The 25,756-nt window shown below is 36.6% G+C and overlaps 1 protein-coding gene across 2 annotated transcripts in view; it reads left to right on the top strand.

Annotated features, from left to right (window-relative positions):
- Positions 1-25,756, top strand: part of MCUB (mitochondrial calcium uniporter dominant negative subunit beta) — a 97,114-nt gene that overhangs the window by 53,043 nt on the left and 18,315 nt on the right. The window contains exons 2-3 of one of the 2 annotated variants that reach the window (XM_074274915.1): positions 13,248-13,326; positions 21,063-21,233. In XM_074274915.1, coding sequence (XP_074131016.1) covers positions 13,248-13,326; positions 21,063-21,233 — 250 coding nt within the window. The remainder of the gene's footprint in view (positions 1-13,247; positions 13,327-21,062; positions 21,234-25,756) is intronic. The other variant, XM_074274916.1, reaches the window with a different exon arrangement.

Below are 25,756 nucleotides of genomic sequence, written 5' to 3'. Positions count from 1 at the left end.
CTTTTCAGTAAGTGGGGATTTCCGTGGGGAGAAGTGAAAGACAGGGAGTGAATTTGAAACTCAAATGATTTGGACTTCAAGAATATTTAAAATAAACAATATAGTTAGAAGGGGGGAAAAAGATTGTTGCAACCAGGTTGGTGGCCCTCTTACTGGAGATTAAAGAGAAGAATTGAAGAAAGGCTGTAGAGGTAGAATTTACAAAACGTGGCAATTAATTGGATATGTAAGATAAGGACCAGTGATGATACAGGCAGGGGTCTGTCTGCTCTTTCATTTCCCTTCAGGTCTTTCTGAAACTGGGCCCCAACATAGTATGGCTTATCTTGCCCAACAAGACTTTCTTTCTTGTGAATTTTGTCCCTTTGGGTGTGACTTCTGATTACCTATTCATTGGCCAAGCTGAAATGACAGGCATTGGATCTAGAAGACTTTGGACACTTATTTTGTACAGGTTTCAGAGAAGTCCTTTCCCATAACTTCTTGTGGTAATTTATCTTTCCATCAGTTATTTGTCTCAGAACCGTGGGATGTTAGAACTGTTTGATACAAACATTTTTATCCAGTAACTTTTCTTAGACTGTGTTGATTTTGTTTATACAGAATTAAACTGAAATAGTCTGTTTTATCTTTTATCTTTTTTATCTTCTCTATCCTTTGCCTTGTTATGAATTCTCCTTAATCATACTTTGTAAGGGGTGACACAGTGGATAGAGCACCAGTCCTGAAGTCAGGAGGACCTGAGTTCAAATTTGACCTTAGACATTTATCCCTTCTTAGCTGTATGACCCTGGGCAAGTCACTTAACCCAATTGCCTCAGCCAAAAAAAAAAATCATACTTGTAAAAGATCTTTTAAATGTCCTGAATCAATCTTTTATATTTCAATTGCATATTTAGTTTATTTGTATTTATTTAGTTTATTGTTCTTTGTTACTTAGTCTAAAACAATGTTCTTTTTTTTAATAGCTTTTTATTTACCTTAAGATACATGCATGGCAATTTTTCAGCATTGACAATTGCAAAACCTTTTGTTCCAACTTTTCCCCTCCTTCCCCCCATTGCTTCTCCAGATGGCAAGTTGACCAATACATGTAAAATAATGTTCTAAATAATTTTTGATAAGTAGGAATTTCCCCCTCAAATAGTTTGTGATCTTAGATTTATTGAACACTGGATAGCTTCTGTATCTTTTTTCTCTAGTATATTTTTCTTTTCTTTTTCTCACTTAATAATATTTTATTTTCCCCAGTTACATATAAAGATAGTTTTCCACATTTACTTTTATAAGATTTTGATTTCCATTTTTTTCTCCTTCCTTCCTTCCTTTCCTTTCCTTTCCCCTTTCCCCCCAGATGACAAGCAATCTGATAGGAGTTATACATGTACAGTCATTTTAACATATTTCTATTATTAGTCAAGTTGTGAAAGAAGGATCATAACAAAAGGGAACCAAAAGAAGAAAAACAACAAAAAAAGTGAGCATAGTATGCTTCCATATCTGCATTTATACTCTATAGTTTCTCTGGATATGGATAGCATTTTCTATCATGAGTCTTTTGGAATTGTCTTATATCATTATATTACTTACTGAGAAGAGTTAAATATGATTTATCAAAGATGAATATTGCACAATGTTAATGTTACCATCTACGGTATTCTTCTGGTTCTGTTCACTTCACTCAGCATCAATTCATGCAAGTGTTTCTGAATCTGCTTGCTCATCATTTTTTATAGAATAATAGTATTTAATTTATCCATATACCACAACTTGTTCATTTGTTATCCAATTGATGAGTAGCCCCCCCTCAATTTCCAATTTTTGCCACCACAAAAAGAGCTGCTATAAACATATGAGTCCTTTTCTGTTTTTGTTTTTGTTTTTTAATGTTTTGTTGGCATACAGACATAGTAGTGGTATTGCTGGATCAAAGGGTATATATAGTGTGATTGCCCTTTAGGCATAGTTCCAGATTGCTCTCCAGAATGATTAGATCAGTTCACAATTCCGCCAAAAGTGCAGTAGTGTTCCACTGTTCCCATATCCTCCCCAACATTTATTATTTTCCTTTTCCTGTCATATTGGTCAATCTGATTAGTGTGAGATTGTACCTTAGAATTATTTTAATTTGTATTTCTTTAATCAGTAATCATTTGGAGTACTTTTTCATATTAAAAATAGCTTTAATTTGGGGCAGCTAGGTGGAGTAGATAGAGCACCAGCTTTGAACTCAGGAGGACCCTAGTTCAAATCTGGTCTCAGACACTTAACACTTCCTAGCTGTGTGACCCTGGGCAAGTCACTTAACCCCCGCCTCAAAAAAAAAAAAAAAGCTTTAATTTCCTCATCTGAAAGCTGCCTATTCATATCCTTTGACCATTTATCAGTTGGGGAATGATCTCTAGTTTATTTTTCTAATCTGATTTTTTGTTTTTTTTGGGTTGTTTCATTTTTTTTTATTTTTTTATTTTTTAATGAGTAACAAATATAGGGCAGCTAAGTGGCAAAGAGTGCTAGGCCTGCATTCAGAAAGACTTTTCTTCCTAAATTCAAATCTGGCCTTAGATACTAACTAGCTATGTGACTTAACCCTATTTCCTTCAGTTTCCTCATCTGAAAAAATAAGCTTGTGTGGGACAGGGTGCTAGACCCCTCTTCCTCAAATTAATTAATCAGAGACATCTTCAGGTACAAAGAGAAAACATTTTATTTAGTCTCTGCAGGGAGAGGCCCAAGCCACCTACGAGACATCTCATCTCCCAACATATGCCCAACCTGAAAAGCCAGAAACAGTAAAGCTGACTAAATAGCAAAAGACCCAAGTCTTTGCAATGGATAGACTAAAAGACTAATGGTCACCAATGTTGTCTGCTTCCTATGGGTCATGTTACTTCCTATATCTGACCTAGGATCTGACTTTTAGAGAACTCTAGGCCTTGAGATCATGTAACTTCCTGTATCCTGGACCCAAGACCTGATCTTCTGGCTTTTTAGACCTCTGGGAATAGGGAATCGAGTGACTTCAGTTTAAGGTCCGATCTACTCTATCTCCTAGACTTTTTAAGAAAACTTCACTGGTCTCTCAAATTGGAAAGGAACTAGCAAATCACTCCAGTATCTTTGCCAAAGAAAATTTCAAATGGGGTCACAGAGTTAGACATAACTGAAAAACTATTGGACAACCACAAAGAAAATAGTTTCAATAGTTGTTACTTTATAATTTAAAACCTAGTAATACCAAACTCCCTTCATACTTTTGACCATAATCATCTCCCTTGAAATTCCTCATCTTCTGTTTCTATACATTTATTTTGTTTTTAAAGTAGGCTCTTGATAATTGCTATAGCAAATATTGTCATTTTTATTATATAGTGACTACTCAGAGATTTCTCAAAGTGAAGATCAGAAGCTTTATTAGAATCTTACAGTCCACTCACTGAGGTCTCAGAGAGAAGAGACCAATTTTACAAAGGCTTATAGGTGATTTAAATAGTCAAAAACCAGAAGAACCCATGACCCCCTCCACTTATCTGCCTGCTCAAATGGAAGTAGCAAAGGTTTGCTAAATTCTAGTCAAGCCAGTACAGTTGACTCATTGCAGATGTGTTTGCCTAAGTTTGTTACAATGTTTGCAAATGCTTGCTTCAGCTGATATGAGCACTCTATTGTAATGTTTGTACAAAGAATTTCATTTTTCCCAAATCCATCAGACCTTCATAAACTAAAATTTAAGTTATGGTTCAATCTACCCTAGTTAATGATTTTATGAGAAACTACATAATTAAAAGATTTATTTAGAGTTAAGTAATTGATTAAGCCAGAGGGGTTAAAGGTTTCTAAAATAACTAAGGACACTTAGTTTATCTCAGCCTCTCAATCAACAAATAGAGATAGCTAGTTTGGAGTCTTCTTGAATATCTCCAGGCCATTAAATTATTAGTCAGGTTCTTCTCTAAGCAGTTGAGTAAAGGTCAAGGAACCTCAGGTATGTTCTGCTGGAAAAGTAAATCTTTTCTCTTCTTCCCAGAGCTTTAATGATTAAATAAATCCCTGGTGCTGAGTCTTGAATTATTCTGAGAAGTCCTCAGTTTCCTCAGAGAAGTCCTTTGTTCACCCTCAAGGAAGAGTATCTCTCCAATTATTTGAATCTTCCTTTATTTTTGTGAAGAGTACATTGTAGTTTTACATATATATGTGTGTGTGTGTATATATATATATATCTTGAGTATATTTTGGTATATTAACTTACAGCTATTTTCTGCATTTTGCAACTATTTTGAATGAACCTTCTCTCTCTCTTTTTTTTTTTTTCCTCTGAGGCTGGGGTTAAGTGATTTGCCCAGAGTCACACAGCTAGGAAGTGTTAAGTGTCTGAGACCAGATTTGAACTCGGGTCCTCCTGAATTCAGAGCTGTGCTCTATCCACTGTGCCACTTAGTTGCCCCCTGAACCTTCTCTTTCTTGTTTGTTTCCGATTTATTAGTGCTGAATGAAAATCCTGATTAAAAAAAAAAAAAAAATGTTTCACTACTTTGCTACAGCCATTAGTTTCTTTTTTGATTTTCTGGATTTCCCTAAGTATCAAGTTGTGTGCATATTAAGCATAATTTTTTCTCTTCTTTGAAGATTTTTATTTTAAAATTTTCTTTCTCTTGTTTTATTGCTATTTCTGGCATTTCTAGTACAATGTCGGATAGGGAAAGGAAATATTTTTTTTTTTTTTAAATAGTTTTTATTTACCAGATATTTGCATGGGTAATTTTACAACATTGACAATTGCCAAACCTTTGTTCCAATTTTCCCCCTCCTCTCCCCCCCCCCCCATGGCAGGTCGACCAGTACATGTTAAATATGTTAGAGTATAAATTAAATACAATATTTGTATACATGACCAAACAGTTGTTTTGCTGAACAAAAAGACTTGGACTTTGACATAATGTACATTTAGCCTGTGAAGGAAATCCAAAATGCAGGTGGACAAAATTAGAGAGATTGGAAATTCTATGTAGTGGTTCATAGTCGTCTCCCAGAGTTCTTTCGCTTGGTGTAGCTGGTTCGGTTCACTACTGCTCTATTGGAACTGATTTGATTCATCTCATTGTTGAAGATGGCCACATCCATCAAAATTGATTATCATACAATGTTGTTGTTGCAGTATATAATGATCTTCTGGTCCTGCTCATTTCACTCAGCATCAGTTCATGTAAGTCTCTCCAGGCCTCTCTGTATTCATCCTGCTGGTCATTTCTTACAGAACAATAATATTCTATACTATTCATATACCACAGTTTATTCAGCCATTCTCCAATTGATTGGCATCTGCGTAGTTTCCAGTTTCTGGCCACCACAAAGAGGGCTGCCACAAACATTCTTGCACATACAGGTCCAGGGAAGGGAAATATTCTTGATTTATTCTTGAACTTACAGAGAGTTTCCACCATTGCTGTATTTCAAATAATTATAGCTTAGTTTTAGATGTTTTAGTGTTTTAATCATGTTGAAGAAGGGTTCTTCCAGAGGGTCTTCTTACCTTTAATGTTAATTATGTGAGGCAAGCAATGTGGTTTCTCAGAAACTATCCGCTAAAGTAAGAGAAGCCTTAGGCCTCAGTTTTGCTTTTTTTTCATGTGACTTTGAAGGAATTAAACTTTTTATGTAGTTACCTCATCTCTAGTCAGTTCATTATAACTTCACCTGCCATATAAGGGAAAAGTAAGATTGGCAAGAGCCAATCTAAACTAAAAGCTTTGCATAAGGGAATATTGGGAGGGATTGGGTAGTGCTTGTTTATTTAATTGAGCTCTCCTTCTGTGAATTTGGCTTCCTCCTTCTGTACTTCCCAGAGGTAAGAACTGCCTGCTTCTCATGAGATTCTGATAAAACTTTTCAATCTTCACTTTGAGAGATCTCTGAGTAGTCATTTTGGTTAGGGTCTCTGTACCCCACACATTAATTAAATAAAATAATGCTTTATTTTGTGGAAGTCCATTGATATAATCATATGTATATAGTTGTTGTTTTTCTTGTTTATTTAATTAATTCTACCAATTGTTTTAAAAATGTTGAGCCAACCTTATTTTCCCTAGGGTAAATCCAATTTGGTCACAATGAATAATTTAGAAAATACATTTCTATAACCATTTTGCTAAAATTTACTTTAAATTTTTGCATCAGAATTCATTAGCAATATTGGTCTTTAGTTCTTTGTTTCCCATCTCAATTCAACAAGCATTTGTTAATAGCAGCTCAACTGCAGTGCTAAACTCCTCAGTGCTGAATAGAATTAAAACTACAATTTAGGGAGAGATTAGAATAGGCTTAGAGAACAACTGCTATTCTAAATGAGACTACATATTTTGAATAATTAAAATTGGAAATCATTTATCCACACCTACTTTCTCCCCCCCCCTCCATTATGTACTCTTAAACACATACATATATGCATACAATTTATATGTTTCTTTTTGGTAGAAATAAAACTGTAACTTAGAATGTATGGCGCCATTTTAGTTCCATTTTTTGTTATATATGCTTTTGTTTAAAATACAAAATGCAACTTTTAAGTACTCACACTCTTAATATCAAGTATTCTGATGTCATTATTATTATAATAGAAAAAGCAATTAGAGGATTTAAAAAATCTCCCTCATGTGATCTTTTTAAAAGATTTCAAAAAGCTTTTTTTGGAGAAGGCTCAAATGAAAACATTAAAAATGATTAAAATTCTCTTTGCACAAAAGATTGTGAGGGGGTTGGGATTACTTAGACTTCTGAAAGATGAAGATTGACTGCAGAAAACCTGGTACAAAAATATTTAACACTGACTTTCTCTTCTCAGTGCCAGTCTCCATTTCCCTAATAGGACTTTTCCACTGAAGAAATCAGTCTTTCTAAGCAAAGCTGACTTCTCACCCAACAATAAACTTCATCTAAACTTGCCATCTAAAATTCTTCAGGTTTGTAAATTCTTTCACGAAGAACCTGCACCGACCAAAAAGGGATTCCCACAACTCTCTGACTGGCACTAGAACCCCATCAACACTCCATAGACTTTTTGATTACTGAATCTAGGTAATGTCCACTCATTCAGCAACAAATCAATTTTTGTTAAGTTCTCAAGCCCTATAAAAGGTACCGAAATGAATCAGTGGTTCTTTCCCTTTAAATTTGGGAGAGAACTTAAGAGATCCTTTGATCCAACCCGATCATTTTGCAAATGAGGAAATTGAATCCTAGAGAACTTAAATAATTTGCCCAAAATCATACAGGCTGTATGTAGAAGAGATAAGATTCAGTATTGGGTCCTCTGACTCCCATATTTGTTGTTCTTTCCATCTTTCTATCATTCATATTAATCATGCTAGTATGAACTAAGCACCAAAAAGAGATCCAAATTAAATGTGGGACTGTGTTTTATGAGGCAGCCTCAGAAAAAGATAAAGGAAGGCTTACTAGAGCAGGCATTTAAGGCAGACCTACCTAGAAAGATTTTGATAAGAAGAGATGAACTTGGAAAAACTATTACATTTAAAAGAACATTGTATGAGCCGAGAGGGGCCAGGCACATAACTTCATAGGTGAAATGTTAAGCAAACCCCAAGGGCAAAAATATTAAGGGAAGGATACACAGAGGAAAGATCCTAGTTGGGATGCATTTATGTGTGGAAAATAGCATGGCTCATCCCTTGGAAATTCTACACTCTTGCATAGGAAGGTAAGGCAGATGGAAGGTAGGAAATTATGGATCAGGGGCAAGTGAGGGATTAATATTGTTCAGCATGGCATAGGTTGGAAGACCAGAGGCTACAGATTGTGGTTTCCAAACTGCCCCAGAAAGGAAGCATGCTTCTCCCCTCAGAAATCTGTGCTGTGGTACAAAGCTGCATTTGACCCACCTTAGTTCCAGCTCTAGTAGTCACTAATCTTGCAATGGTGTAACTGGTTGCCAGATTGAAGATAAGTAGAATGATTCTAAAGTCTTAACTCCAATCTTGTCACTTCTCTCTTCTTAAACGAAAGTTTAAGACTCTTAGCATCATGTAGAAGCAGTGAAGTGGATCAGAAGATAGAGTGATGAGCTTGGAGTCATGAAGACCTGAGTTCAGATATGGCTTTAGACACCAGCTGTATAACTCTATGTGAGTAATTTAACCTTTGCTTCAGTTTTTGGCCGTAAAATGGGGATAAAGCAGCACCTACCTGACAAGTTTGTTGTGAGGACCAAATGAGACAATATTTATTATGAATTATTATTTTCTCCAGTAACATGTAAAATTAAAAAAAATAGTTATACATTTATATTGATTTTTTGCATATTTCTGCATGAATCATATGGGAGAGAAAACTCAGAACAAAGAGGAAAAACCATGAGAAAAGAAACAAGAGGGGGGAAAAAAGTGAACATAGCATGTGTTGATTTATATTTAGTCTCTATAGGTCTCTCTCTGAATGTTGATGGAATTTTCTGTACAGGGCCAGTATTGAATAAGTTCACGTACAGGAAAAGTCTGGTCCAGGTATTACTTGAGACCTGCTCTTTTCAGGAGCAAATAATTCAAAACATTAGTTCAGCATCTCCCTTAATTTTTGAAAGACATATTCATGATAAATTTAGAATAATCTTGATGGAGAATGCATGTGATGGAACAAGGCATCACAACTATGCTATCTACAACTCTGTTTTTGATAAATGCCTTGCCATTGATAATTTCTGCTATTAACAACTCTTTTGACAAATACCTTGCTATTGATAATTTTTGTTATTGACAACCCTGTTATGATAGATATATCTTGTTATTAATAATTAAGGTGAATTGAAATGTCAAAGTATGACATATGCATTAATCCTGGAAGGTATATAGCATCATCTGGAGGTAGCTGTTGTAAATGAAACATTAGTTTAAAGAGTATATAAATTCTGATGCTCAGATTAATAAAATGGAGATTGCAAAGCATATTTTCCACCTGGCCTCCGATACTCATTTACACTCATGTTCACTGGAGCTGTTCTCCAACAATTTTCCATCCAAAGGTTATTGAGATTGCCTTGTATCACTCAACCAATGAAAAAAATCAAATCTGTTGTAGCTGATCATGAGATAAAGCATTTTTGCACAGTATTTATGTAGTAAGTTCCAGTGCTGACTCCCTCCCCCTTCTCCTCTTCATCTATAGTGCTACATGCCCATTCAAAGATAGTGTTAGAATTTGGAGCCAAACATAAACTTGGCTACAGTAATATCTGGACAAGGAGGCAGGGTAGACATTCTGTGAATGTTTTCCTGTATTCCTAGTTGGTGAATGATTGATCTATATTCTTTTAAAGTACGAATCAGGCAGGGTTTTTTTGTTTTGTTTTGTTTTGTTTTGTTTTGTTTGTTTCTGTTTTTGTTTTAGGTCAGAATTCTCTCTCCTGTATGAAATAGTAGCTACTTTTCAACCAAAGGATGTATTAGGAACTGGAAAAACTTAGTCCATTATTTTCAGTCATATTAAAGAAGATAATTATAATTTTAAAATCTAGTTCGGGAAGAAGCATTTGTCAAGTGGTTATTCTGTGCCAGACACTGTCCTATACATTTTTACAAATTTTACCTCACTTGGTTCTCATAACAGCCCTGGAAAGTAGAAGCTGGTTTTATCCCATTTTACAATTGAAGAAATTGAGGCAAAAAGAAGTTATTTGTTTGTTCAATATTAAACAATTAGTGTCTGAGACTGGATTTGAACTCATTCTTTCTGATTCTAGGCCCAGTGTCCTATCCACAGAGTCAATCTTGATTGCTATAATGTGAAAGATAATCCTAAAAGCATAGATTGAGCGTTAGAAGGGATTCTAGAGATTATGTAGTTCACTTGTCCCCTTCTATTGTCTATTCTACAGATGAAGAGACTGAGGCCTACAGAAATCAGGTACCTTGATTAAGACAATACAGGCATTAAATGACAAAGTCAGAATTTGAACCCAGGTTTTCTGACTTCAAATCCATTGTTCTTTCCTCTGAATTGAGCTGCCTGACTTTTCCTAGGGTTTTCAAGTTTACAAAACATTTTCATAGGATCTCATACAAGCTGGATAGGTAGCTCAGTCCCCTTGTTTTAAACATGAGGAAACTGAGATGCAGGGAGATTAAATCATTTCTTGCAGTCATACTTTCTGAGGCAGGTTTTAAATACCATCTTCCTGGTGTCAGATGCCATATTGTAGTTGCTCCACTTTGCTGCCTCTTCTGAGGGCATAACAGAATAACATTGGTTCAGATTTGAGTAAGTGCAACTTAAATTAGATAGAAAGATCTCTAAATTATGGGTATTAATAGAATCCAGCTTGGTTCTGGGAGGAAATGGACCTTGGGAGGTAAATGGGATATATCTGACTTTGGGAGTTATTAAAGAATTGTAGATGAAATTACACAGGCAAATTTGAGTCTGACATAAGGGTATAGGATTCATAGATTCACACACATACACATAAGAGGCTACATGGATAGATTTTAGGGGGTATCTGAGCTTGGAAGGGAAGAAATTACATCTTTATTTTTATTACTTTATAATTTAGTGTGACATTTAATTATGACTTAAAATAAAAAAGTGTGATTCTGAGAAGGGGTCCATAGGTTTCATCAGACTGTAAAAGGGTTCTAGGACATATGAGAGTCCCTGAGTTAATTCCCTAACAACTGAGTTTTCTTGATGCTTTGCTAGTTTTTCTTTAGTATTTTGTAGCAACCGTGTCTTTAGCATTCAACAAAGCTTCATCCAGATATCTGTCAATCATCCGTACTTAATGCAAACCACTTCTCCCCCTCCCCCCCCCCCCCGCTTTTGAGAGAGAGAGAGAGAGAAAGAAAATGCATCTTTATATATTCAGTGCCAAATCTGATCAAATTTTACATTCCAGCTTTTGCTCTGTCAAAGTTCCATTTTGAAAAAACACGTTATCCCCAAGCCTGCTTTTCTCTCTTTCCCATTCCACAAATATAACATTCATATAGTAATGGGATTGTGGAGCTCAGTCATTTTCAGTCATGAACCACATTTAGGGTTTTCTTGGCAAAGATTCCTCATTTTTACAGATGAGGAACTAAGGCAAACAAGATTAAGTGACCAGGGTCACACAGCTATTAAGTTTCTTTGAGCTCAAATTTGAACTCATGAGCTCATGGCCTTCCTGATTCCAGGCCCAATGTTCTATCTACTGCACTATCTGTCCAAAGCAGAGGGGAGTAATTTGAAATTAGAAATTGGGTTCATTATGATTAATGTAAAAGAAAAATTGTTGATTTAGCACTTGACATTTGTCTGGATAGAAAGAGTAAACCATTTGAGGATGGCTGAATCGATTGCTCAGGAAATAGGATCATAGAAGGCCTATTTTCACTTGCATTTAAAGAACAAAACTCTGGGATTGGGATGAAGAATCAATTCAGGACAGTTTTCTCTTTCATTTTCCATTTACTTCTTGTGATTGCACAAGCACTCTGAGGGGATCTCTGAAGATTATTAACACTTGAAAAACTTGCCACAGGTTTTGCATCTGACATTTGGAATGACAATCTAATTTTTAAAAAAATCACTGCAGCTTTCCAGATCTAAACCTGATTTCAGCTATCATTTTGCAAATGAAGCTGAGACCCAAAGGTTGGAAACACAAATTTAGGCTGGATCGTTTAGGCCATCTATTTAATGATAGATGAAGAAACTGAGGCAAGCATCATTTAAATGTCATACCCTAAGTTATATACCCCGAATCTGAGAAAGGATTTGAATCCAATTTCTGACTTCAGGTTCAGTGCTGTCATTAGTCTACCATGCTAACTTATGAATTAGTTCTTATGAACTTGTGGAGTGGGAAGAAAATAACAGATGCACTACCAGCGAATGAATGATTGAAATACTTGGAGAAATTAGCTGCTTGTTCATACTAGATGAGAAAAAGATTTATTTGTAAGTAGAGCTTTTTCATTCACATGCTCATTCATTCAACCTCTATTTATGAAGAGACTCTAGTGCTTCCACATGTAGAGGGATAGACCTAGATCCAAATCCACCTCTTACACTTACCAGATTAGCTGACCCTAGGTAATTCATTAAATTGAATGTGCCTTAGACAATTCCCTAAGATAGTATATTTCATAGGCCCCGGTTTCCTTATCTTTAAAATGAGACCCCTTCCAGTTTTAAATCTGTGATTCTACAAGGTCATAGAGTGGTTGCAATCTTCAACGGTGGAGACATTTCACTAACAAGGAGTTCCCTCTCCCGAGAGATAATTTGTTCATCTACTATACACAATGTATAGTGAGGGAGAAAAGGAATAAGCATTTATTAAGTACTTGCTGTATGCCCAAATGTGCTTTGCAAATTTTATCTCATTTGATCCTCACGAGGTTATCTATTATTATTGCTAAAATTTATAAAGTGCTTATGTGCCATACACTGGATTAAGCATATTATAACTTTTATATAATCTTTACAATAACTCTGAGAGGAGGGTGCTATTATTATTTTCTTGTTAGATATGAGGAAACTTGCAGACAAGGGTTTTGTGATTCTTCCAGCTCTATATCGTTTCTGAGACTGGATTTCGATTCAGATCTTTTTAACTCCAGGCCCAGTATTCCATCCACTGCAACAGACAGAGTCACCAAGTCTCTTTAACCTTCTTTGCCTCAATTCCCTCAATTATAAAATTGGGATAATAATAGCACTTACTGGCCAGGGTTGTTGTAAGCATCAAATGAGATAAATTTCTTAGCACAGTGCCTGGCATATAATAAATCCTATATTAATGTTAGCTGTAAGGATGATGTTGAAGAAGATGAGGAGAAAGATAAAGATTACTCAAGAAGGGAATCACAGGAATGGAGTAGCATTGTGTAGGACTCTTTAAAAAGGAAAAGATGTTGGGTTATGGAAACTAGTGTGGAAATTGCTGTAATATTCAATAATTTACTCTTCCAGCACTGAAGAAAATATCTACTTATATATATATATATATATATATATATATATATATATATATATATATATATATATATCCTCTAATAGAACATAAGCTTTCTGAAGGCAGGAACCAATTCATTTCTGTCTTTATATTTCTTGTACCTAGAATAGTGCCTTGGCACATAGCAGATACTTAATATTCATTGATTGGTTGATATCTATGCTTGTTCTGAATTTAGCACTGATGAGTCTCCTGATTTAATGGAAAAGTAAACAGCTCAAATTTCTCCCTTTTCTTCCAGATACTATGTGTAAGGCCAACTAGAAATAGGAAATACCATCATCAATCACGTTTTTACAGCTTACGGGTGCCATCTGATGGTAAGTCTGTTACAATCCTCTTAATTAAGTGGTTTTTGTACTTCCAAATAAAGTTCCAGCTATGGATTTAGAGTTCTGAGTAAAACACTAAAGCCCAACTATGTCACCACTCTTTCAGTGAGCTTCCCCTGGCTCCCATTTAGTCCCAGGACTTTTATTTACACACACACACACACACACACACACACACACACACACACACACACACACACACATCCTACACAACATGTAAGTGCGTGTGTCTATATGTATATGTATGTGTATTATATGAACCCTGTTGAGTAGTTAAATATCTTCCTCATCTGGCCCATTCTCACTTTGCAGACTCCTTGTATGTTTCGCATACTCGAAGTATTCTAGTAACACTGGCTAGCTTTCAGTGTCATGTTTTTGATACTCTCTTTTCCCCACATCTGGGATGCCTTCTTATCTCCCCTCCTCTTAATCTCCTTGACTTCTTTTAAGACTTTGGCTCAAATCCCATTTACTCTAGGGGTTTTTTCCCAACTATTAATTCCTTCCTTCTCAAAGTGTCTTCTGTGTATATCATCTATCTGCTTAGTTTCTATGTTGTTTTCGGTGTTAGAAGGTAAGCTCCTTTAGTTTAGAGGCCTGGGGTAAGGGGAAGGAAATTAGCTTTTTTTTTTTTTTTTTTTTTTTTTTTTGTATCCTGAATGCTTCCATCAGTGCCTTGAACACAATAGATGCTTAATAAATGCTTTTAAACTGATACCATTTAGTAGAGGAGATAAGATAAAACTTTTACTGTGAAAATTACATACAATATAAGCTTATTTAGTCCAAGGCTGAACTTTGAAGGAGTACAATATACATGTATATAATTTGGTCAGTTAACAAGCATTTAGGCAGTAGATAGTATACTGGGGGATGAAAGTAAAAGGGAAAAACCACATATGCCATCAAGAAGCTTAAAATTTGGACTCACATCAGGAATGGGCTAAATAGGCAACACTACATATATACCATGAAGGGTATAACTATTATGGGCCAGAACTTGAAACAAGTCGCTAAGTCATTGATAGAGACAATGCTTATGTACTTAATTCACACCTTTAGAGTTCACACCTTTAAGAGACCATATATAAGAAGAAGCCCACAAGGCCACTCTCTGGAAGGCAGAGTCAGATTCATTCCAACTTCCACCTTGGTGCTAGCTGGGGATCAGGAGATTCCTGGCTGCATTTGGGGTGATTATTGAAACTGAACTGCAATAAAAGCTGCTCCCAGAAGCTCCCCAAGAAGCCTGCTATCAGAGAAATTTATACTTTAGAGAAGAACATTACGTTTTGGCGCCTGAATGTGGGACCAAAAACCTTCATCTGTTGTAACATGCCTTCCTGGCAGTTACAATTACTAGTCTGCTCTATGCCCAACAGAGTACCTTTGACCACGGACCTTTGCAGTGTCAACTCTACCTGGCTCGCTTCCTCTGAGGCCTTCAAAGGTTTCTGGCCACAATTTCTTGAATCTATAGTTTAATAACCGGTAGCTCACTCAAGAACAGCCAAGTGTAATCTTAAAAGCCTTTATTATACCTACTCACATAATACCCTGACTTGTCAGCTCCCTAGTGAACACCTGGTCTGAAGATCCACGTGTTCACTACCTGACTTCTTACCTCTCTCAGCTATCCATCAGCTTGGCTTGGCCACCCCGGCTAGGGAGCCAGGTTAAAGAGAGCGACTGCTGTCTGCAGTGGGCTTATAAAGGGCCTGTGAGGTCTAGCCAGTCAGCTAGAGAGCCATCACCCATTACGAAGCTATCTCAATATGGCCAAGATTCCACCTACAGGGCAGTCCTATATCCACATAGAATACTTCTGGGCCACTCAAATCTCCTGTTGTGCTGTGCCCGCCCATTTAAAGGGCCCTTACAATTCCCTTCTCTTGTTTTGCGGGAACTGCATCCTTACAATCTGTGACCCAGAAATTAGGGTGAGTACAATAAGGAAACTTTGTTAAAGAGCTAAAGTAGAATTTCAGCTAAAATGGGACAGATTATTTAGAAAACAGCCATCTTTTCCAATTCAAGGAAAATGTGTAGAGAGCATTGTCAGGGTTATGAAAAGGCAAGGTTTGATTATAATTTGGGAGCAGATCACTGAACTTTTAGAAACTGTATAGTACACATCTCCTTGGTTTTCTATGGAAAAAGAATTGGATCTAGAGGAGTAGAAATTAGTAGGAGAGAAATTATGTGAATTCTACAGTGATAATGGACCTGATTCATTTTCCAAAGACACACTTAATACATATAATTTATTACAACTGTCTTTAGGAAATTATATAAGTTATAGAATAAGGAAAAAGAAGAAAGAGTAGGAGGGAGAGGTGCCAACTAAACTAAGTGAAAAGGAAGAAGAATCAGATAAGAATGGAGTTAAGTACAATTTTGAGTGTAGGACTTAACACAGGAACATTTCCTACCCCCTGACCTACCTCCCTCGATTAATCCTTAGTGGGTGGAGGGAGAAGGAGCAGTGACACAGTCATTGGCACCTATGAAGCAGCCTGTGACAAGATTACAAAAGGCATGGGTTAAGGCAAAAAGTGAAGGACAGGATATATCTGGTTTTATAAATGCATACCCTGTGATTGAAGAGCTTGACTCTTCAGGTCAAAAAAGGAGAAGATAAACTCCTTTTGATCTGGAAAAAAATTAAGGATTTGAAAAAAGGTTGCATTCTCTGTGGGGCTACCTCATCTTATGTTAAGATGTTAAGAGAATTTGTCTTATGAAATCCTAACCTCAAGTGATTGGAAATAGCAAGGACATGTTTAGAACCTGGACAAAACTTGTGGCTTTCAGAGTATCATAAATTATGTAGGATTCAAGACAATAGTCAAAACAGGAGTTAATGTACAAATCACTTTTGACCAACTAGGTGAAGGTCAATATGGAGAGAATTCAGCACAGATTAATTACCCCATAACAATTTATGAACAGATTGCTGCTGCTGCTGCAACAAAAGCTTGGGGCTCCTTCCCTGGACAAAAGATTGAGGGGAAGCCTTCACAACAATAGAGCAAGGTCCCAGTGAACCCTTTGCAGATTTTGTGGGATTTTTGCAAAAAGCTGTGACAAGAACTATTGGAGAAAATTCAGCTACAGAAATAATGACCAGACATTTGGCTAAGGAAAATGCCAATGACGTTTGCAAAAGAATTATATGGGTACTACACAAAGATGTTCTTTTAGAGGAGATCAAAAGACGCTGTGAAGGCAAAGAGAGTGAGAAGACAGGGTAAGAGAAATCTAAAATCCTATGTCCAAAATGCCACAGGGGCTTCCACTGGGCCTCAGAATGTAGATTTACCCAGAGAAATGAGAGGTGGGGCCCAGCCCCAAGATATCATACAAAAGATAGGTAGGGCACAATGGCAGCTGAGTTTACAGCCAGAGAGTCTTTAGAAGGTCAGGACTCTGATGTGATCTATCAGCCAAAAAGCAATCACATGGCAGAAAAGAATTACAATTGGGGAGAATACAAGTATTTTAAACCAACAAGGCAGTGTCCAGTGCAAACAGCTCCAATGCAATTGCCAGGTGAGGGGAAGATATCTAGAAAGTGGTAAATAGAAGGGAACTAGATAGGTTAACTGCCTGGGAGAGAGGGTTTGCTTGTATTTTTATAGATGGGGAAGAAAACAGATGGAGAAGGAAACATATGGGTGGCAATGAGCACTTGGAGAGAGACAGAAAAGGAGAAAAACCTCAAAACAAATGAGAAGATCTAAGAAACATCTGACACTGAAAGAGCATGGCTGATAATGAGACTGTTGCAGGACTTGAAAACCAGCAGGAAACATTGGATTCCCTAACACAAGATGAGACTATTGCAGGACTTCAAAGCTTGCAGGAATTGTTGGATTCCTGGCACATGAACTAATGGACAATGGATTCCTTTTGTACTATTTCTAGGACTTATGGACATGTATAATTCCTCATGTTGATTCATGTTTATTTATTACATCAATACTAGCACATTACTATGTGCTTATGTAATTATGTGTAATACCTCCCATATTGATAGATTTATTTATACCTGTTTCAAATGAGCCCTTTCAGAAACCCGCTAATCTGATTTGATTTCCCATTTCCTTTGGTGTTTTCATCTCCCTTCCTAAGATGTCAGGGAGGGCGTGATCACCTCTTTTTCACTCCTTTTTTGAGCAGTCAGTGAAGGCGTGATCACCTTTTTTGGGATTCTCACCTCCTTGAGAAGTCAAGGAGGTCATTACCACTTTATGTTCTAAATCAAAAGAAAACAGGAGATGTTATGGGCCAGAACTTGAAATAAGGTACTAAGTCATTGATAGAGACAATGTTTATGTACTTAGTTCACACCTTTAAGAGAGTTCACACCTTAGAGTTCACATTTTTAGAGAGCATATATAAGGAGAAGCTCCCACAAACCCACAAAGTTCACACCTTTAAGAGAGCATATATAAGAAGAAGCCCACAAGCCCACTCCCTGGTAGGCAAAGTCAGATTCATTCTAATTTCCACCTTTGTTCTGACTGGGGACTTCGGAAGATTCAGAGCCAGGATTCAGTAGAGGAGATTCACAAGTCGAGGAGATTCTCAACTTGGGCAGAAAGAAGGAAGACAGAGAAGTGGTGACAGGCTGTCCTGTGGAGAACACTGAAACCAAGATCCGGAAAGCCTCCAGAAAACTAGCTGAGCCCCAAGTGAAGGAGATAAGATTTGGAAAGAGACAGTAAAGGATTTGGACTTTTAACTCCTGGCTGCATTTGAGGTGATTATTGAACGGAAACGAAGGCTGCTCCCAAAAGCCCCCCCAAGAAACCTGCTATCAGAGAACTATATACTTTAGAGAACATTACATATAACAGCCTCCAAAATCTATAAAGAAATAAGGGAAGACGGAAACTTAAGAAAACAAGGGAGGGAAAACTGGGACACTGATACATTGTTGGTGGAATTGTGAATACATCCAGCCATTCTGCAGAATGATTTGGAACTACGCTCAAAAACTGTGCATACCCTTTGATCCAGCAGTGTTACTACTGGGCTTGTATCCCAAAGATATTTTAAAGAAGGTCAAGGGACCTGTAGGTGCAAGAAATTTTGTGACCAGAAACTGGAAACTGAGTAGATGCCCCTCAATTGGAGAATGACTGAATAAATTGTGATATATGAATATTATGGAATATTATTGTTTTATAAAAAATGATCAGCAGGATGATTTCAGAAAGACCTGGAGAGACTTACGTGAAATGATGCTGAGTGAAATGAGCAGGACCAGAAGATCATTATATACTTCAACAACAATACTATATGATGATCAATTCTGATGAACATGGCCCTCTTCAACAATGAGATGAACTAAATCAGTTCCAATAGAGCAGTATTGAACTGAACCAGCTACACCCAGCGAAAGAACTCTGGGAGATGACTATGAACCAACCACTACATAGAATTCCTAATCCCTCTATTTTTGTCCACCTGCATTTTTTTATTTCCTTCACAGGCTAATTGTACACTATTTCAAAATCTAATTCTTTTTGAACAGCAAAATAACTGTTTGGACATGTATACATATATTTTATTTAACTTATGCTTTAACTTATTTAACATGTATTGGTCAACCTGCCTTCTGGGGGAAGGAGGGGATAAGTTGGAACAAAAAGACTTGCAATTGTCAATGCTGAAAATTTACCCATGCATATATCTTGTAAATAAAAAGCTATAATAAAAAAAAGAAAAAACACATCAAAAGAAAAACAAAACAAAACAAAAAAAAGAAAACAAGAGAGGGAAGAGTCAACAGGGCTAGGAATGGTGTGTGTGTGTGTGTGTGTGTGTGTGTGTGTGTGTGTGTATCTACGTATGTATACATAAATATATCTTTTCTTAACTATAGCCTACTTGGAGGGGGGGGGATGAAAGGAGGGGAAAACTAAAGTAAAAATGGTGAGCAGCAGAATGAAAGAACAATTTACAGGAAAGTAATGAAAAGATAGATACTCATGAATATAATTTCTTCTACTAATAAATATACTTTTTTGAATTGGTAATTTGTTGTTACCAAATCTTCCCTATGTTCTGTTGGGCACATGACAATATTCTCTTTTGTTTTATTTTAATTTTGTTTAGTATTCCTTTTGTAGTTTTTTCAATAAAATAAATTATATACCAAGATAAGATCAAAATGGGTCCATGATTTAAGCATAAAGAATGAGATCATAAATAGATTAGAGGAACATAGGATAGTTTATCTCTCAGACTTGTGGAGGAGGAAGGAATTTGTGACCCAAGGAGAACTAGAGATCATTATTGATCACAAAATAGAAAATTTTGATTACATTAAATTAAAAAGCTTTTGTACAAACAAAATTAATGCAAACAATATTAGAAGGGAAGTAACAAATTGGGAAAATATTTTTATAGTTAAAGGTTCTGATAAAGCCCTCATTTCCAAAATATATAGAGAACTGACCCTAATTTATAAGAAATCAAACCATTCTCCAATTGATAGATGGTCAAAGGATACGACCAGACAATTTTCAGATGATGAAATTGAAACTATTTCCACTCATATGAAAGTGTTCCAAATCACTATTGATCAGAGAAATGCAAATTAAGACAACTCTGAGATACCACTATACACCTGTCGGAATGGCTAAGATGACAGGAAAAAATAATGATGAATGTTGGAGAGGATGTGGGAAAATTAGGACACTGATGCATTGTTGGTGGAGTTGTGAAAGAATCCAACCATTCCGGAGAGCAATTTGGAACTATGCCCAAGGAATTATCAAACTCTGCATACCCTTTGATCCAGTAGTGCTAATAACTGGGCTTATATCCCAAAGAAATACTAAAAAAGGGAAAGGGACCTGTATGTGCCAAAATGTTTGTGGCAGCCCTTTTTGTAGTAGCTAGAAACTGGAAAATGAATGGATGTCCATCAATTGAAGAATAGTTGGGCAAGTTATGGTATATGAATGTTATGGAATATTATTGCTCTGTAAGAAATGACCAGCAGGATGAATACAGAGAGGCTTGGAGAGACTTACATCAACTGATGCTAAATGAAACGAGCAGAACCAGGAGATCATTATACACTTCAGCAACGATACTGTATGAAGATGTATTTTGATTGAAGTGGATATCTTCAACATAGAGAAGAGCTAATTCAGTTCCAGTTGATCAATGATGGACAGAATCAGCTACACCCAGAGAAGGAACACTGGGAAATGAGTGTAAACTGTTTGCACTATTGTCTTTCTTTTACCTTCTGAATCCAATTCTTACTGTGCAACAAGAAACTCAGTTTTACACACATATATTGTATCTAGATATACTGTAGCACATGTAAAATGTATGGTATTGCCTGTCATCTAGGGGAGGGGGTAGAAGGAGGGAGGGGAAAATTTGGAAAAGAAGTGAGTACAAGGGATAATGGTGTAAAAAAAATTATCCATTCATATGTAATGTCCAAAAACTATAATTATAAAATTAATTTTAAAAAATAGAATACTTCTACCTTAAAAAAAAAATAAATAAATAAATCGATTTCCTGATAGGGAAGCTTATATTCTAAAATGAGTACAGAAAAAAGAGTTATAGTTTTCTCTTAATTTTAGTATCTTGCTTTTTTTGCTTTTTTTCAAAAAGGAAGAAGTATCTTTGAAAAATCTTAACCTTTCCTACATCATCATTTGGCTTTCTTTTTCTTTCTTTAACAGAGGTAACCATTAATTACAGATATGGTCTTCCTTTGATAACCCTTACTTTGCCATCAAGACGGGAGCGCTGTCGTTTCACAATCAAACCAATGTTAACCACAGTTGGTTCATTCCTCCAGGATATTCAGAATGAGGACAGAGGTATAAAAACTGCAGCTGTCTTCACCCCAGGTATTAATTCACCTTCATTTGTGTCTTACTCCCCTATCTTTTCCTTGATCCCAACCTCCTAATCATTTTATTCTGGTTGTTTGCTATTCCAGAGGACAAGAAAAGGGTTCTTTTCAAAGATTTTGCATCATTCATCATAATGCTTATATTTGACTTTTTCTAATCAAAGTAATACCTCTATATTGGGATCATGACAAAAAACATCAGAAGAGACAATTAGAATCTTAGATCTAAACATGAAAAGGGTTTTCTAGTTCAACTTTCTCATTTTTAGAATTGATGAAATTACCACCTGTGGAGATTGTTATTGGCTGATGATAATTAGAATATCAGTTCATTCAGTGAATGAGAGGCAAAATTTGAAATAAGGCTCTTCTTAAGCCCATCTAAGGACCATGATGCAAGTGTTAATTGCTAATGTGACCTGCATATTATTTCAATGAAAAATTTGGTGATTATGTGTGGCAATAGAGCTGTCCAGTTATTTATTAACTAAGACCCAATTCTTGAATCATTAGAAAATAAAATAAGATTTCATTCATTAAAGTCTTTGGCACAGAATCAAAATCCAAACTCCATTATTAATCTTTTCTGTATTTTAACTATAATACAATCTATTTTTGACTAAAAAGTGTTAAGGGCCAGAACTCTGAACTTGAAACAAGGTACTAAGTGGAATTGAGATATTGCTTATCTAGTTTAGCATAGTGCTTAATAGTTCTCTAGTTCAGTACATGTACTTAGTACTTAATATAGTTCTACAAGATTCACACCTATGATAAGAGAGCATATAAGCTCGAACAAACTCAGCCAAGATACAGAGGCAGAGAAGACAAGAAAACTGAAGGCAGGAGCTCAAGCTTTCAGGGCCAAGGATACAGAAATTCATTTCCATCTTTGGGCAGGCTCTCCTCCTGTATTTCTCCACTGAGACCAAGACCGATCTCAAAGGCTCTCCACAAAGCTGCCCAGCCAAAGGAAGGACATAATAAAGAATTTGGACTTTAACACCTGGCTGTTCTTGTGGTTCTGATTAAAACGAAGGTTGCTTTCAGAGATCCCCAGGAAAACTGAACCAAAGAACATTACAAAAAAGGGTATTTGGTCAGGAAATATATAGTAGAAGGTAGGGCTAGTGGTTAACTCTTGTAAAAAAATCATTTTTATGTGGATAATAGAAGAAAAATGATCCGCCTTGTGAATCAGGAAAACCTGCCTATAAGACCCATTATTTCTAAGTTTTCTTAGATTTTTCTCTGTATCACTCTCTTCCTTCTAAACAGCCGTCCCTTTTAACAATTTTTAATGGGGAAAAAAAAAGCGAGAGAGAAAAAAATTTCAGTTTACACTTTAATTTGATATGTATTTGAAAGAACAAACCCCTATTTGTTGGAAGCTTATACCTGCATTCTCAAAAGAGGAAATAAAATGTATTGTTGGCCCCTTAAAAGAGCTTTTTTGAGATTTTGCTGCTCAAATAGTTAATAAGGTAATGTAATAACATACTCCATAACTTCTATTCAAATTATTCCTTTTTTTTAGTGCTATCACTTTGAAAGGACTGTTGGAACTCATTTAAATAGAAATGTTTTTAAATGTCACTTGCAAAGTCAGATGAAAAGATTAGCACATAAGAGGATTTTTTTTAAAGACCACATGGAAAAGGTATCTGCCTTTATATTTAATTTGTACTTGAAATTGGTATTTTGAGCCTACTGAGTTTTTTTAACCTATCGTGAGTTGACGGTTAAGTTGGCAGTTCAAGGCTTTAGTAGTCTTACCTAAAGCAGACAAACAGGAAACAAGACAGACAGTCCAAAAGGAGGCAGGTGCAGACTTGACTTACTAAGATTCTTGAGAATAAAACAGGCAGCATAGGGGCAGGTGACTAAAATGTTTCAACTTAAAAAGTGTCTGCCTTCTGTCATTGCACACTAATTTTCTTGGTTCTCTATTTTCATTTAATCAAGTGTATTAAATCAATTAAATCAAGCCGGTAGATAATAATTCTGCTAACCTTTCTCTAAGTATTACTTTATTTAACAAGTTGGACTTTTACAGGTGATAGAGATGGTGGAGAAACTTTAGAGAATCTTTTTGTTCATTATTTAATAGCTGCTAGAGTACACCATTTGGTTGAAGAAAATCACTCTACCTTGATGGATTTCATTTTTACCTCTTAAAATAAAGAGGTTGGACTAGCAGATATCTGCATTTCCATCAAGCTGTGATATTGTCTGTGATTGTAGGATCAGAGACAAAAGTGACCTTAAGAGCCTCCCCAGACTACCCCCTTTGTTTTATTGTTGAAGAAACTGAGATTCAGAAAGGTTTAAAATGATTTGGTCAGTCAAGTGGGATTTGAACTAATCTTGGCTTCAAGTTCAGCACCCTCTCCACCATACCACACTTCTTCCTTTGTTAGGAGATTATTTAAAGCACAAAGGTCTTCAAGCAAAGTTTTTCAGGTGAAACCTGAAAGTTGCCCATAGAATAAAACCTTTTTACTTTCCTATGCTTATTCATGGCAACCAGAGCAGAACCAGCCTCTGGGTGGCCAGAGCCAAACAGAGCAGGGTAGAGACAGAAGAGTTAAGACACAAAGAAAAGTTTACTTTCAGAGTGAGAAAAAAGGAGCACTTAATGCTATCTGCTGCTGGGACTACTTCATATATATGAAGGGGGTTGGCCTATAATATAGTCATTCTCAGATCTTGTGATAGTTCTCATGGTTAGTGTTTTTGGGGACAATACAAGAGTGCTATAAGAACAACTATCTCAAATGTTAGGGGTCATGGCAGAGTGCAGTCCCTGTCAATAACAAGGAAGAGGAATTGTGAACATGTGATAGATGGTCTTGGGAAATAAGGAGATAAATTTCTTAATGACACTTTGCAGAGGGTATGATCACAAACTCAGGGCACAATAGTTTGGGGAAATAGGCAATCTCCAAAATATTTTGATATTTTCCCCTGAAAGAGCAGGTGAGTGGGGAGGGTGTGTGTGTGTGTGTGTGTGTGTGTGTGTGTTAATTCCTTGAGGGAATCTAATAGAGAAGTGGGTCTCAGGTGTCACTGGTAACAATGTTTGAAAAGGGTTCAGGAATGTCCGAGGGAAAAATTGCCAACACCAAAACTTGCTTAAATCAGGGTATTGGTGGTTGGGCACATAACAAAAGGGAAGAGGTAAAAATCTGAAGCAGTAGTCTCAGCCATCATCCATAATTACTTTGTCAGGTACATATCAAATTTACCTAAGAGGGCTCACAGTAGACTAATTCTGAGGAAGGAAATTTACATATCAGCAAAGTAACCAGGAAAGTCCCAAATAGCAGAGGCATGTTTTAACTACTCTCTTAGCCTGGGAGATGGGTGGTTGAAACTGGAACAGCATTGGCAGGAATAGTTTGTAGGACAAACCAGGCAGAAAGAATATTGCAGGTGTTTCATGTAGTTATATGGTCCCCAGATATCTTTTCTTGGATGATATGCTTTATTCTCAGAACAGTTCTAAAAGGGGCTCTGCTTTTCTGGTTCCAAATCTAGAGGTTACAAAATTGATTATCCAATTTTGAAATCTCATATTGATGAGGTTTGACGCAGGTCAGAGTTGTGGCAACCCCTTCTGGTCGGCACAGATCCAACGTGAAAGAATTCACAAAACTGAAGATTTAAAGTGGCAAAAAAAAAAAAGGGGGGGGGGGAGTTTACTGTTGGCACTGCAGGAGTCAGCTTTTGCTAGAAGGCTGACTTCCTCAGTGACAAGGTCCTGACAGAGAAGTAAAGGTCTAGCAGAGAAATCCTGGCAAAGAAAGAAAGAGGAGTTAATGTTGAGCAGAGAATGTCTTCTCATTGGGTAGGGGGTCTTCACAAGCAGCTATGCCAAGGAGTGGTCCCTTGGCCTGGCAGGGTCCTGCTTTTGAGCCTCAGCAAAGAAATGAGTCCCAAGTTGCCTTTTTTTTTTTTTTTTTTTTTTTTTCCCTGAGGCTGGGGTTAAGTGATTTGCCCCAGGGTCACACAGCTAGGAAGTGTTAAGGGTCTGAGAGCAGATTTGAACTCCTGAATTCAAGGCTGGTTCTCTATCCACTGAGCCACCTATCTGCCCCTCCTGTCCTTTAAAAGAACTCTGAAGTTTCAATTGAATGAGATTACTTCAATGTTGTCATTGCCCCCAGGCCTAGTTTTCCAGTTGAAAGAAACCATTTACTGGGAGTGGTCCTGAGCCAATTTTCAGCTCAATAGATATATCAGATCCAGATCTCCAGCTAAAAGAGACTATTTAAGTTTGAGCTAAAGTAAGGAATGGTCCTGGGCCAATCTTAAAGAAACCACTTAACTTCTCCAAAGGATGGATCCTTGTCAGGAGAGTTTCAGGGCTTACCCCAAAGGTCAAGAAGGACAGTTTCAAGGTTCCCCCTGTAATGCTAGAAAAACTGAGGCAAGATAGAGATTAGAAAGTATTTAATAATTTATTTGAAAGGGAGAGATTTACTGGGACCAATTGGATCCATGGTTTGGTCCCAG

Source organism: Sminthopsis crassicaudata, chromosome 6, assembly GCF_048593235.1.
Source record: "Sminthopsis crassicaudata isolate SCR6 chromosome 6, ASM4859323v1, whole genome shotgun sequence".
Lineage (NCBI taxonomy): Eukaryota > Metazoa > Chordata > Mammalia > Dasyuromorphia > Dasyuridae > Sminthopsis > Sminthopsis crassicaudata.
This window is presented reverse-complemented; position numbering and strand designations above follow the sequence as displayed.